The sequence below is a fragment of the Salmo trutta genome, chromosome 24 (assembly GCF_901001165.1).
Source record: "Salmo trutta chromosome 24, fSalTru1.1, whole genome shotgun sequence".
NCBI lineage: Eukaryota > Metazoa > Chordata > Actinopteri > Salmoniformes > Salmonidae > Salmo > Salmo trutta.
The window spans coordinates 14,651,812-14,665,810 of NC_042980.1; the positions used below are offsets into that span (position 1 = coordinate 14,651,812).

The following is a 13,999-nucleotide window of genomic DNA, read 5'->3' on the forward strand; positions in this document are numbered from 1 at the left end:
GGAACCATTTCCCTGTTTAACTGCTAGGTTTTATGGGTATTATGACACCTCCACTGTGGGGCTTTATACCTCTGGTTCATTCAGCCATTCCTATGGGGGAAAGAATGGGGTTTTGGGGATAAATGCTGAAAAGAATGTCTGAGGTTAACACAGGCTTAGGAGATCTGATACATTTTGTTCTATGAAATAATATTGTTTTTGGGAAATGTGTTTTTTGCATATTTTACTCTCCCTGAGACAACCTCTGAGAAAGGGGTGACAGCCAGTGTCTGCCATTATCAACAGCAACCCTGGAGCATAAGGTTTAACTGCTTTACTCAAGGGCACGTCGACTGATTTTTTACCTTGTCGGCTTGGGATTCGAACTAGCGACATTTCGGCTACTGGCCCAACACTCTTTATGTGTTTGTTTTGATTAAATAAATGCTTAAAAAGTATATAGACTAAGGAAACAGGCACTTCTGAGTCTACTAAAGTGGCATGTGTGACGTCAAGGACCCTGAACCAAATAGGAAGCTCACTCTTGGGGTGTACTTTGACACTAGGCTGACCTGGGCAGAACACATTGAGAGAATGGTGGGAAAGTAATGTGCTAAATGTCATGCACTGTCTGATGGGGAAAGAGTGGGGGGCTGGGCGTTCCTCATTGAGGACCATGTACCGTGCCTTTGGAAAGTATTCAGACCCCTTGACTTTTTCCACATTCTGTTATGTTACAGCCTTTTTGCAAAATTGATTACACCCCCCACATTTTTGCTAATTTATAAAAAATACAAATAAATGGAATATCACATCTACATAAGTATTCAGACCCTTTACTCTGTACTTTGTTGAAGCACCTTTGGCAGCAATTACAGCCTTGAGTCTTCTTGGGTATCACGCTAAAAGCTTGGCACACCTGTATTTGGGAAGTTTCTCCCATTCTTCTCTGCAGATCCTCTCAAGCTCTGTCAGGTTGGATGGGGAGTGTCGCTGCACAGCTATTTTCAGGTCTGTCCAGAAATGTTTGATCGGGTTCAAGTCCGGGCTCTGGCTGGACCACTCAAGGACATTCAGAGACTTGTCCTAAAGCCACTCCTGCATTGTCTTGGCTGTGTGCTTAGGGTTGTTTTCCTGTTGGAAGGTGATCCTTCGCCCCAGTCTGAGGTCCTCAGTGCTCTGGAGCAGATTTTCATCAAGGATCGCTCTGTTCTTTGCTCCATTCATCTTTCCCTTGATCCTGACTGGTCTCTCAGTCACTGCTGCTGAAAAACATCCTCCACAGCAGGATGCTGCCACCACCATGCTTCACCGTAGGTATGGTGCCATGTTTCCTCCAGATGTGACGCTTAGCATTCAGGCCAAAGAGTTCAATCTTGGTTTCATCTGACCAGAGAATCTTGTTGGTCTGAGAGTCTTTAGGTGCCTTTTGGTAAACTCCAAGCGGGCTGCCTTTTACTGAGGAGTGGCTTCCATCTGGCCCCTCTACCATAAAGGCCTGATTGCTGGGGTGCTGCGGAGATGGTTAACCTTCTGGAAGGTTCTCCCATCTCCACAAAGGAACTCTGGAGCTCTGTCAAAGTGATATTCAGGTTCTTGGTCACCTCCCTGACCAAGGCCCTTCTCTCCCATTGCTCAGTTTTGCCGGGCGGCCAGCTCTAAGAAGAGTCTTGGTGGTTCCAAACTTCATCCATTTAAGAATGATGGAGGCCACTGGATTCTTCGGGACCTTCAATGCTGCAAAAATGTTTTGGTACCCAGATCTGTGCCTCACCACAATCCTGTCTCAGCGTTCTACAGACAATTCCTTCAACCTCATGGCTTGGTTTTGGCTCTGATATGCACTGTCAACTGTGGAACTCATATAGACAGGCCTTTCAAAATCATGTCCAATCAAATGAATTTACCACAGGTGGACTCCAATCAAGTTGTAGATACATCTCAAGGACAATCAATGGAAACAGGATGCATCTGAGCTCAATTTCGAGTCTGATAGCAAAGGGTCTGAATACTTATGTAACTAAGGTATTTCAGTTTTACATTTTTACACATTTTCAAAACAAAATGTGTGATGGTCATACTGTTGGCCTTGCAGTGGGTGGAGGAAGTCATTAGATACAGTCTAAAATATTTTGTTAGATTTTTTAAGAGAAAAAGGGCTGGCAGGTAGTTTTTCCCTGTCTCATGGACCACAGTAGGTGGCGGTAATACACCATAACGTTGGATGCCAACCATTGATAAACCCCACCGAAGAAGAAGATGAAGCTCGTTCGTGTTTGTTTTGACTGCTAGCGTGCTGCTGGAAGTTAGCTAGCACAACAAAACCAATGCATGATTCTTGAAGCGATATATGGTTTGTTTAATGTAGAAAGTAACGTTATAATACGCTAAACTAATACATGTTTTAAGATAATGTAAGTAGCTCACTTTCTAGGAACGCTTGCGAACAGTTCCAGTCGACTTGAATGAATGACATGCTGGAGTAACGTTAGCTAGCTAAATAAGCTGGAAAACTCCAAGCTATTGTCATTTATTGTGAACTGTAACCGTTACCGAGCCCATTTGTTTACTTGTGGACCGTGATGGCTGCAAACGAACTTCATAAAAGCTACCTGCTGTTAAAAGCTAGCTAGTAATGTAGCTAGCTTAGCTACATATCTCGTTGCGTTCATCAGATGTCAACAATGCCATGGGCAATCGGATGTTCAACACCGTCAACTGAATCATTTCTATCCGCGCCCGTTTATCAACTGTGAGCTAAGTCGATCAAAATGAGGATTCTAAGGGCCTTGATGAGTAACGCCGCCTCCATGGGAAAGCATATTGATTACTACTCCAGGTTCTCCCCTTCTCCCCTCTCAATGAAACAGTTCTTGGACTTCGGTAAGTGTACTTGATTTTCAATGTCTTTAGCCAACTGTTGACTAGCTTTATTGAGACATGTGGCACATAGGCTTTATATGGCTGCTCCACCTGCTTCATATCTTTCATCTAACTAACCAACAGTCGTGTTTGTTCTGTTCCATATTCAGGGTCGGGTGAAAATGCATGCGAGAAAACATCGTTTGCATTCCTCAGACAGGAGCTACCTGTGAGGTTGGCGAACATAATGAAGGAGATCAACTTGTTACCTGATAATCTGCTAAAGACTCCATCAGTCCGGTTGGTACAGAGTTGGTGAGTACTGTCATTTTAGACCCAACGGACCCCCACCTAGCCTGGTGGAACCAGCCTGAATGCTGCTTTTACCATTGCATTTCACTTCAGTAAAACAGGATGGTGAATGCAGATATCAGGCTGGTTCCACCAGGCTAAATCCCATCTTCTCCTGTTATGCATTTTCATCAGCCTATGAATAGCTTAACCAATGTATTGGGTCATTTTCTCTTTTTTTTTTTAGGTACATGCAAAGTCTTAAAGACATTATTGAGTTCAAGGAGAAAGATGCTGATGATGAGAAAGTAACATATGAGTAAGATTCTAATCACGTTTTGTTATTCGTGCTGACATATCACTAATAAAAAAACGGGGCCCATTTGTGGATCATAATTCCTTTCGGTGTCTGTCTTCACATAGTTTCACTGATGCTGTTATAAAGATCCGAAACCGTCACAATGACGTCGTCCCGACTATGGCCCAGGGGGTTGTGGAGTACAAGGAGACCTATGGCACAGACCCCATCGTCAGCCAGAACGTTCAGTACTTCCTGGATCGCTTCTACATGAGCAGAATATCCATCAGGATGCTGCTTAACCAGCACAGTGAGCATGTCACCTGTTCTAGCACCCACACTGACATCAAAAGCTACGGCATTGCTCAGAAGAGGAACATTTGAAATGGAAACGGTTCCTGGCAGTTTAAAGACATTCTGTTTTAAGGCGGAAAAATACCTTTACATCCTACGACCAGAATATCTGAGAGAAACTGACAAATAACGGAAGCAGAGCTGTCAAACTTGTTATAATAAACACCTGTTAAATGTTGGTGGTGACGGTTTTGCATGTATTTGTACGTCTTCTATTCTAGCCCTGCTCTTTGGTGGGAAGGTGAGGGTAAACCCAGCGCATCCTAAACAGATTGGCAGTATTGATCCGCACTGCAGTGTTACTGAAGTAGTCAGGGGTAAGTGTTGCACAATTTTAAACAACTGAAATAGGCCTAAATTGATAGCAACAATTTAGTATTACTTTCCTAACTGCTTTGCCTTTACCCCCAGATGCGTATGAAAATGCAAGAAACCTTTGTGATCGGTATTACATGAACTCTCCCGAGTTGGTACTGGAAGAATTCAATGGTAAATGTTTGGATTTCATTCCTGACTTATGCATAATAATACACTTGGTGGACTTTTTATGATATTAGACTGTATTTACATGTATTTTCCGAAATGATTGCATGACACTTACAGTTCCTACATTTTCCAATTGTCCCTACAGTGAAAGATGATGGAAAGCCAGTGACTGTAGTGTATGTGCCATCCCATCTCTACCACATGGTATTTGAACTTTTCAAGGTATGCCTTATTTTTTATAACTTCAAAATTAACTACTTATGAGCTTACGTTCAGAGACATTTTTTGCACCTTAAATCTGGATTCGATCTCTCCAGAACGCCATGAGAGCCACTATGGAGTTGTATGGCGACTCTATGGACTATCCTCCTGTACATGCCCAGGTTGCCCTGGGGAGTGAAGACCTGACAGTCAAGGTACAGCTACTCTGAAGTGCTGCTTCTCATTTGTCCTCTCTTATCATATCAGGCTTATCAGTGCATCTCTAGTCGATGCTATTTACTCTTCCAGGTGAGTGATCGTGGAGGAGGGGTCCCTCTGAGGAAGATTGAGAGGCTGTTCACCTACACCTACTCCACCGCCCCCCCACCCAGCATGGACGGCCAACGCAGCCCTCTGGTGAGACTTTCCACTTTATAACAAGGAGCTCATACTATTAATATTCATTACAATATCGTAAGCATTCTCTTATCTGTTCTGTTGTAGGCTGGATATGGGTACGGCCTGCCCATCTCTCGATTATACGCCAGATACTTCCAAGGTGATTTGAAGCTGTACTCTCTGGAGGGTTATGGCACCGACGCTGTGATATATATCCGGGTAAGTCACAAAAATGAGACGGTAAAAGCATTGTATACAAGTGCTGATATTTTTCAGAGTAACTTGAAACCCATTTCTCCCATTATTCCCTCTACAATTGTGCGCAGGCTTTGTCCACGGAGTCCATCGAGAGGCTTCCTGTTTACAACAAGTCAGTGTGGAAGCACTACAACACCATGCACGAGGCAGACGACTGGTGTGTTCCAAGCAAGGAGCCCAAGGACATGACAACGTTCCGTAGTTTTTAGGCCTAGATGCCTCCTGGTTAGACTAGTGTCATTTGCTAGATGATTTACTGTAAATTAATTGTGGTTGCTGAATTCCTTTGTGTGAGATGCTATAGCTGTTCCACTGTGGGAAGCAATAGGTCAAATCCCTTTGCACCTTTACTGGTTGTATGTATACATAACTAACAAAATTACAGAGCCAAGTTCTAGTGCCATTTCATGTGAATAATAAGTTCTGGTGTTTCTGGGAGTGTTGCTTTTTCAAACTGACATGTTTATACCATGTGTATTATGTGAAAGGATTGCTTGGTTTCTAGCATTTTGCTGAAAGGGAAAAAGAGTGAATGTTGCTTGTTATTTATACTGAGTGTTCTCCACGGGCTGAAGATGTTTGTTACAAAGTTGCGCAGCTACGAGGTCTTTTTCCACGTCCTCCGCTATCGCTGAAGGAATGTTCTTTTATCGCGACAGTATAGACGAAGTACATGTTTTCTATGTCCTCCAGTGATGCATGACGTTAGACAAATAAAAATATAGTACTAGTTCTAACCATTGAGATACTTTTTAGGTGATGTGCGTTATTTCTGTCAAGTGTTATTGACCTTATTAAAGTGTACAATAGTGGAACTTCCATCTCATGATTGTGGAAGCCATTAGACCTCCCAATAAAGCACAAAATACACCCACAAAAGAATCTGTGAGAACTTGTTTATTTTATGATGCTCAACATGCACCCATCATTCATGTTGACAAGACAACCAACTATTAAACTGATATACTGTCATAGGCGCACACACCTCGTGTTCTCATGGACCCCCACACCCTGTCAGCAAGGAGCGCACGCACTGTAGAATAATAATAATAATACATGTCTCGGTACCGTTTCAACGACATGTCAGATTCTTCGGCTCAATAGGACCACGTAGTAGTACATCCTCCATTGTCAAAACAGGCACAGTTGGGAAGGGGTTATATAAACAGCATTTACGTTGTCGTTACTTGATTCTTTTTGCCTTTCATTTAGCAAAGATGTTGTCATCCTAGTGGCTATTCTACTTAGTAGAAAAAGTATATATAAAATGATGAACCTTTAATAATTTGATTTTTAAAAAGTTATGCAGTTAATTGATATGTAGAAAAGTTAATTTATACACTTAAAACCTTGTCACCCTTTTAAGCTTAAAAGATTATATAGTACTTTTATCTCAACTGTACAAAGTTCCTGCAACAAAATATCTGTACATGTCTACAGGAAAGTTACGCTAGCAAAAATACACTATAAAACATGTAAAAAGTAGTACTGAACTCATTCCACTTGTTGTATGGGTAAATGTACACAAATCCTGCAACTACATATCTGGAAACTCAAAAGGGATAAAAGTACTGCTTCTATAGCTTTATAAAGGTTAAAAAAAAACATGTTGGGTTTTGTTTTTGGTCATGTCCCCAACACTTGTCATTACAGTATCACTTTCACCCCCCTGTCTCCCCAATCTTCCACAATGATGATGTGTTACAGATACTGCTGGCGACAGGACTGTCAGCGTGTTTGATTTGATTAAAAAGCAGAGCCAGCTCTTGTGTGTTCTTGTGAATAACCCAAAACTAGGAAAAGTATCAATAGCCAACGACAAATCGGACTATTTTCAGATGATTCTTCCAGTTGGCATGGTAAATCAACACTGGTGTGCTAACATTATTGTTACTGGTCATTATAAACTCACATGATCAGTGACTGCTTTAGTGCTCTCTTAGTAACTGCTGTGAACTGAGGTGGATGGCACCTAGGTCGGCCTATATGTGAAACAGAACAGACACAAGGGTCGTTGAATGCCCTGCCTCACTCGAGGGAGAATGTGTTGGGTTATGTTCAGAGAGAGAGAGTGGGTCACCTCTGGGGGCAGTTCAGCAGACAGAGTCAGTGTTGGGAGGCAGTCTCCCGCTGCGCCGTGATTCCTTCTCCCTTTTCTCCCTCTGTTTCTCCAGCTTCTCCTGGGCCTTCCTCATGTCCTTCAGCTTCTTCTTGATGGTGGCCCGGTCACTTTGGCTGGACACACCTAGGGCCTGAGGGGACAAACATCACAGGTCACATTCTAGAACACACCTCTATGAAATATATATATACATTTCGGACAATATCCTCTAATTTATTGTGTCGTTTTTCCATATGTACCATTTTAGTGTAAATCATTGTGGAATTCAGCCGGTTTATTTGGGGCTATAAGGTGGCAGTCTATGGCTTATAAACCTGACTGCTGCTGTAAATGGAAGAGCTTGCATTTGGATGATATGAAAATCACTTCAATTGTACTTTCTTCCTTCAGACTGAAACGGCGTGGCGCCTACATGTGAGTTCTGAACTGTGGTCTTGTTGCTTGTGATGCCCTCGTACCTTCAACTTGTCACTGTCCAGGTGCATGATTTGATGGCCATCCACACCCTTGGCGGTGAACTCAGGCGTGTATTGGTCCATGTTCATGCCCATCAACCAGTGACAGACTTGCTGATTGTTCCACTCGAGGACAGGGCGGTTCTGCCACTGGTACTCCTTCCCTGTGGGCAGTGGCTCATCATCCAGGTTCTACGGAATGCCAAGAAACACATGACATCCCAAGAAAACGAACGAAAAAAACACAGCTGCAGCACAGTATAATGGATGAAATAGCAAATTCATGTTTAAGCACAATATCAAAGCATTTGGAACATGCATTGCACATCCAGTAACTGAAATCACATTTTAAAAAAAAAAGCCGTGTCCAATGGTCCATTCAGAGTTTGTCACAACGCCGTTAAGTGGAACAGGCCAGAACATGCAGAGGGAGCATGTCTGTTTTGTTCTACCTGGCATACGTCTGCTTGTTTGAGTATAGTAGTCAGGGCTTAGGTGTAGTGTTTATCAAAGTAAAATGAATCACTTATCAACTGAAACACCCACAAGATAAGTCAAACAGTCATAAAACACAATTATACACACACAATCCAAAAGCATATGAAAAGGAATGCAAGACGAGCTCCACTAAACAGACACAGGAGCGGCACAGATCATTATATATGGCAGGGTTCCCCAACTGGCGGACGGCCTGCGGTGTGGTTGTCTTTGGCCCCCAAACATATATTCTTTTGTTGTTGTGAATTTTGAATGATCATTCTTGGACATAAAAACACCAGGAAATCAGCTCCAAGTGATTTTAATTTGGGAAATCTGTTCCCAAGTATTCCCACGCATATTAGAAATACACATGACCATATACAAATGTAAGCAAGGTTTGAAATGATTATGTTTTCGTCAAATATTATTTCTGTTTGGGCTTCTACAAATGATTTGTAATTATGTTCCGCCCCATCGACCAAGTAAACAATCGGCTTACGGCTTTATCTAGTTGATGATCCCTGTTCTAAGGTCGATGAGAAAAACAGAAGACGACTAGAGTAACGAAGTAGCCTCTACTGCTAGCTCAGCTGGTAGTAGCACAACAAGGACCCAAAGCTAAAGACAGACACTTGTTTTAACACCACACAGACAACTTCAGCACACACATGCAACTTCCTTCTCCGGGGGTCATTCACGATTCCATCATCACAGCCCCAAGGGGGGTAAACTCAAAAAGCATGCTTGAGACTGTCCCCTTTCAGAGACATCTGAGCAGCACCATCCCGCACAGGGGTTTGTGGAACAAAGAGAGAGAGCACTCACCTCACTGGACGAGAAGACTAAAGTGTGTGAGCGCCCAGGCAGATTGGGCTCTGCAACTAAGCCTGAGATGTCTGAACTGGGGCTGCCAAGGTTTGAATCATCTATGACTGACAAATTCTGGAGCAGTGGAACAAGGAGGAAACAAGGAAGAACGCATTAACTAGACAAACACATGGGTGGGTAAACGACAGTTCTGTGGCCTAAAGCTCTAGGGAGGAAGGGGATCAGCAGTTGTACTGTAAACGTGGAAATTGAGGTTGAGAATTAAATAGGGATTATTGACATGATTTGGTCTATGGTGATATCAACACTGGGAACACTGTGTAAAATACATTATCATCATAACAGACGGGAAGAAGAAGATATCAGGTCATTGATTTCACATTCATAAATCCAACTGGATTTACCAATTGAGTTCAAGACAAACATAACTCGACAGAATTGCTATCATGACAAAACGCCTTCTACTACGACAATTATGACACACAATTTCTACTGGTACAGCACTAATAGCAGCACTCAAAAACCTTTGTGGTACTGTGTCAAGAGTATGTATTTCAATCGTTTGTGATGAATTCCGACTGATAATATTCATCATATCATGTGTGATATGAAAGGTATGGCGAGGAAGCATAAATGTGAAGTTAGATTTACAGTGCCTTCAGAAAGTATTCATACATTTTGTTGTGTCACAGCCTGAATTCAAATTCAACATTTTCTCACTCATCTTAGACAATACCCCATAAAACATGTTTTTAGAAATATTTGCACATTTATTGAAAACTAAATGCAGAAATATCTCATTTACATAAGTATTCACACCCCTGAGTCAATACATTGTAGAAGCACCTTTGGCAGCGATTACAGCTGTGAGTCGTTCTGGGTAAGTCTCTAAGAGCTTTCCAAAACTGGATTGTGCAACATTTGCCCATTTCTTTTCAAAGTTCTTCAAGCTCTGTCAAATTGGTTGTTGTCATTGCTAGACAACCATTTTCAGGTCTTGCCGTAGATTTAAGTAGAAGAAAATCTACTTAACTAGGACACTCATGTACATTCACGGTCTTCTTGGTAAGCAACTCCAGTGTAGATGTGGCCTTGTGTTTTAGGTTATTGTCATGCTGAAAGGTGAATTCATCTCCCAGTGTCTGATGGAAAGCAGACTGAACCAGATTTTCCTCTATGATTTTACCTAAGCTTAGCGCCATTCCATTTATTGTTATCCTGAAAAACTCCCCAGTCCTTAACGATTACAAGCGTACCCATAACATGATGAGGCCACCATTATGCTTGAAAATATGGAGAGTGGTACTCAGTAATGTGTTGTAATGTGGTACTCAGTAATTGTTTGTATTCAGGACAAAAAGTGAATTGCTTCGCCACACTTTTTACAGTATTTCTTTAGTGCCTTGTTGCAAACAGGATGCATGTTTTTGAATATTTTTTATTCTGTACAGGCTTCCTTCTTTTCACTCTGTCAATTAGGTTAGTATTGTGGAGTAACTACAATGTTGTTGATTCATCCTCAGTTCTCTCCTATCCCAGCCATTAAACTCTGTAACTGTTTTAAAGTCACTATTGGCCTCATGGTTGAATCTGTGTTTGAAATTCACTGTTTGACTGAAGTACCTTAGAGATAATTGTATGTGTGGGGTATAGAGATGAGGTAGACATTCAAAAATCACGTTAAACACTATTATTACACACAGACTAAGTCTATGCAACATATTATGCGACTTGTTAAGCATATTTTTACTCCTGAACCTATTTAGGCTTGTCATTACAAAGGGGTTAAATACTTATTGACTCAAGACATTTCAGCTTCCCATTTTTAAATCTTTTGTAAACATTTTGAAAAACATAATTCCACTTTGACATTATGGTGTATTGTGTGTAGATCAGTGACACAAACATCTAAATGTAATCCATTTTAAATTCAGGCTGTAACACAACAAAACGTGGGAAAAGTCAAGGGGGGTGAATACTTTCTGAAGGCACTGTAAGTGCTTGACACACTACCACAAAACCCAATTCCACTACAACAACACAAATCAATGTTGGGGTATTAGTACAATTTAGAAGTGAAATGAAATATCACAACACTAAACTAGATGACTGGTTAGTTCTAATCTACCAGCTCCTCTAAGATTGGGGTTGTAAAAAGGAAATCATACTGTACCAAATCTAACGAGCGACTGAATATAGAGGACCAGGAGAGATTTGTCTGTTTAAAAGAAGGACGGTTGGAGAGATTGTCAAGTCGTTTTCCGTACTGTACACTGGGGTTGACACCCACCTCTAGCTGCCACAGGACCACACAGAGTAGAATTCCAGCCAGAGGAACCAGGGGAGGCCCTGTTTGTGGCACACATCGCCCACTCCCCACAGCCCTGGTGCTGTTGGCCTCCGTCTACTCCCCAGGCAGCCTGGTTGGGAATTACTCAGGCCTATTTGTGCAGATGCATTTAATGGGGATAATTATCTGGTTGCTAAGCCATTGAAATGCCAGTGAATCCTCCTCCTCCTCCTCTTGCTCTCAGATTAATGATGGGGTAGCGTCTCAAATGGCACCCTGTCCCCTATATAGTGCACTACTTTTGACCAGGGCCCTTAGAGGAATAGGGTGCCATTTGGGACGCACCCACGACCTCCATATGGTTCCACAGGCGGCAGCAGGAGCAGCAGTGCAACCCTGTTCTGCTCTCTTCCTGAATGGGAGGAGCTATAGGAGACAGACCAGCCACTCCACAGCAATGTCATCGTCACGCTCTGGGAAAAACGTTACCGGCCGGCTGCTACACATCTCTTGACTGGATGTGGTATTTCCAAGCAGTGCAAAAACCTGCTTTAAACAGTGCATTACTGACCAATGAATCACTGGCTTATTACTGGCCAACTCACCATGAAACGGTCCGGAAATGACAAAGGGGTCAGTTCAGTGTCACAGGACTTCTTTCATTCCACTTAGTAGTAGCAAATGAAATGGAATTTGAATCCCGGCTATATTTTTCATTACAGTAAAATGGCCTAATGCAATCATTACTTTATGTGTTCTGCTTCCATTTGTTACTGGTGATTCTGAAGTGACTGAAAATCTCTACCTCTTGGATAAAGATGTCTAGATGATGAGGGCTTTTTCATTCTGTCTTTTGATGGAGTTGGCACTGTGTGTGTGTGTGTGCACTCACCTTGTTCTTGCGGTCCTGGCTCTGCTCGCTGCTGGTCTCAGTGGCTGCGTACGGTAGGCTGCTGCTGGTGGACAAAGGCTCCTTGTCCCTGTCTCTGTCCCCAAACCAGGAGAAGGGCATACATGTGGGAATAGAGGTCATGGACTCAGAAGGGGACAGGTTTCCCCCAGATTCCTCCAGGAGCTCGGCAGAACCCCTGGACATTAGGAAAATGAAGAAAAACAAAAGTCTCCAAGTTACATATTGTTCCTTTATTAGCAGAAAGGTCCTCTGCTAGCAGAGCTGTGAGTGTACGGTGATGACATATCTAGGATGTGGTGAAACTGTCAGCCTGGTGACATGACATGTGACATACCTGCTGTCCAGAGATGCTCGCATCGCCTCCTTGTCATGTTTCTTCCCTTTGCCACCAGACTTCCGAAGGCCACTGTTGGTTTTCAAAAGCTTTAGATTACGCAGGACTAACAGGACTGTCAAAATGGAAACTAATCTTTATCGCAGGCACTTACCCAAAAATCGTCTTTTTGGGTTTTCCGACTGAAGAACTGTCATTTGTCTCATCTGTAAAAGAGTCCATTTATTTAATTTTTTTACAAAGTAATGAACTGCCATGAGCAGAGAGCCAGTAAGAGGCATATCACTATGGTGACAGTCAGTGGAGGTAGCAGCAACAACCTGTTTTGTAAATGTACTGTGTAAACAGCATATTGTGGGTAGCAGATTAACGGCAGTACCTTTGAGCTCCTTGCCCTTCCCCTTGGACTCCCTCTTCTTGACGTTGCGAAGGAACCCTGAGGGGGAGTGTGGCGAGGGCAAAGAGGTGTCTTTCGGCGGGGACAGGGAAGGACTGCCCCCGCTTTCGACACTATCTCTCTGGGACGGGGGCAGGGAGGGGCTGCTGGAGAGCTTCAACTTGCTCCTGGATCTCTCTGCAGCCTCGGGGGTATTGTCCCTCTGGGCGTTCCTAGGATAGCAGATGGGCCCGGGCAGGGACAGGCTCTCCTGGATGCATCTCCTCCTGCTGGCAGAGTCCTCCTCCGCATCTTCCTCCTCCTCCTCCTCGTTCTCCTGGAGGGGAAAAACAGTGAATTGAGCAGACAAACAGCGGCTGGGAGATAGAACTGAAACATGTGAATATTGGTATTGAACATGCATCCATAAAAAGAGACGCAGAAGAAGAAATCTTTGAAATAGCTAGTACTATTGAACCCTGAAATTGTTTTCAAAATGAATGAGAACTTTCTGAGCTGACCTGTGAGTGGCAAGGGGACATGACGAGATTCTCCTTCAGTTTGTTGCGAGACGGACGATTCCTCCTTGGGGCCAGTAGGCACTTGGCTTTGTGTGCACTGGTGTCCAAGCGCTCAGTCTCCGGAACCAGCTCGCTCCAGTCTGTATCTGTGGAGGAGAGACAAAACAGCTCAGTAAACACAACATAAGGCAAACTGTACACTATTCTCAGATATACTGGTGATCAGAGACAGTCACAGAGACAGTCACAGAGACAATCAACCCTTCCAATGGTAGTAAATAATGGGTGGCTTCTATCCTGTTGGTCAAGTGTACGTTGGAGCCCTACCTAGCGTTAGAGAGTCCACTGACTGTGTGTTGATGACAGGGCCTTCACTCCCCTGGCTGCGCCGTCTCCTCTCCACTGCAGAGTTCTGACCCGCCTGGGTCTCTTCACGGTCAGCAGGTGGACCGCTGACCTCCAGGACCGCTATCTGAGGAGAGAACCACAGAATGGCCAGTCAACTTCTTCTCCACTAGGTCTGTTCTAATGTTGAAGTCTCTTTCTTCCAAT

The 13,999-nt window shown here is 43.2% G+C and overlaps 2 protein-coding genes across 4 annotated transcripts in view; one reads left to right on the forward strand and one right to left on the reverse strand.

The window, feature by feature from the left end:
- Positions 1–2,216: 2,216 nt before the first annotated feature.
- Positions 2,217–6,007, forward strand: pdk1 (pyruvate dehydrogenase kinase, isozyme 1). Its single transcript, XM_029711139.1, has 11 exons — positions 2,217–2,862; positions 3,012–3,156; positions 3,380–3,451; positions 3,556–3,740; positions 4,006–4,101; positions 4,196–4,273; positions 4,416–4,492; positions 4,588–4,686; positions 4,781–4,888; positions 4,976–5,089; positions 5,197–6,007. The coding sequence occupies exons 1-11, from the start codon at positions 2,751–2,753 to the stop codon at positions 5,335–5,337; spliced, it is 1,227 nt and encodes a 408-aa protein (XP_029566999.1). The 5' UTR covers positions 2,217–2,750; the 3' UTR covers positions 5,338–6,007.
- Positions 6,008–6,010: 3 nt separating this feature from the next.
- LOC115160761 (neurabin-1) overlaps positions 6,011–13,999 on the reverse strand; it is a 46,094-nt gene continuing 38,105 nt past the window's right edge. The window contains exons 11-20 of one of the 3 annotated variants that reach the window (XM_029711136.1): positions 13,775–13,919; positions 13,448–13,593; positions 12,930–13,263; positions 12,705–12,756; positions 12,551–12,622; positions 12,196–12,391; positions 11,187–11,231; positions 9,011–9,127; positions 7,709–7,897; positions 6,011–7,380 (exon numbers count right to left, since the gene is read on the reverse strand). In XM_029711136.1, the coding sequence (XP_029566996.1) occupies positions 7,222–7,380; positions 7,709–7,897; positions 9,011–9,127; positions 11,187–11,231; positions 12,196–12,391; positions 12,551–12,622; positions 12,705–12,756; positions 12,930–13,263; positions 13,448–13,593; positions 13,775–13,919 (1,455 nt within the window). In that variant the 3' untranslated portion in view covers positions 6,011–7,221. The remainder of the gene's footprint in view (positions 7,381–7,708; positions 7,898–9,010; positions 9,128–11,186; positions 11,232–12,195; positions 12,392–12,550; positions 12,623–12,704; positions 12,757–12,929; positions 13,264–13,447; positions 13,594–13,774; positions 13,920–13,999) is intronic. The other 2 variants (XM_029711137.1, XM_029711138.1) reach the window with 2 other exon arrangements.

Coding starts and splice junctions, on each gene's coding strand:
- pdk1 (XM_029711139.1), top strand. CDS start 2,751: ATGAGGATTCTAAGGGCCTTGATGAGTAACGCCGCCTCCATGGGAAAG. Junction 3,157..3,379: donor GTCCGGTTGGTACAGAGTTG/GTGAGTACTGTC, acceptor TTTTTTTTTTAG/GTACATGCAAAGTCTTAAAG. Junction 3,452..3,555: donor GATGAGAAAGTAACATATGA/GTAAGATTCTAA, acceptor GTCTTCACATAG/TTTCACTGATGCTGTTATAA.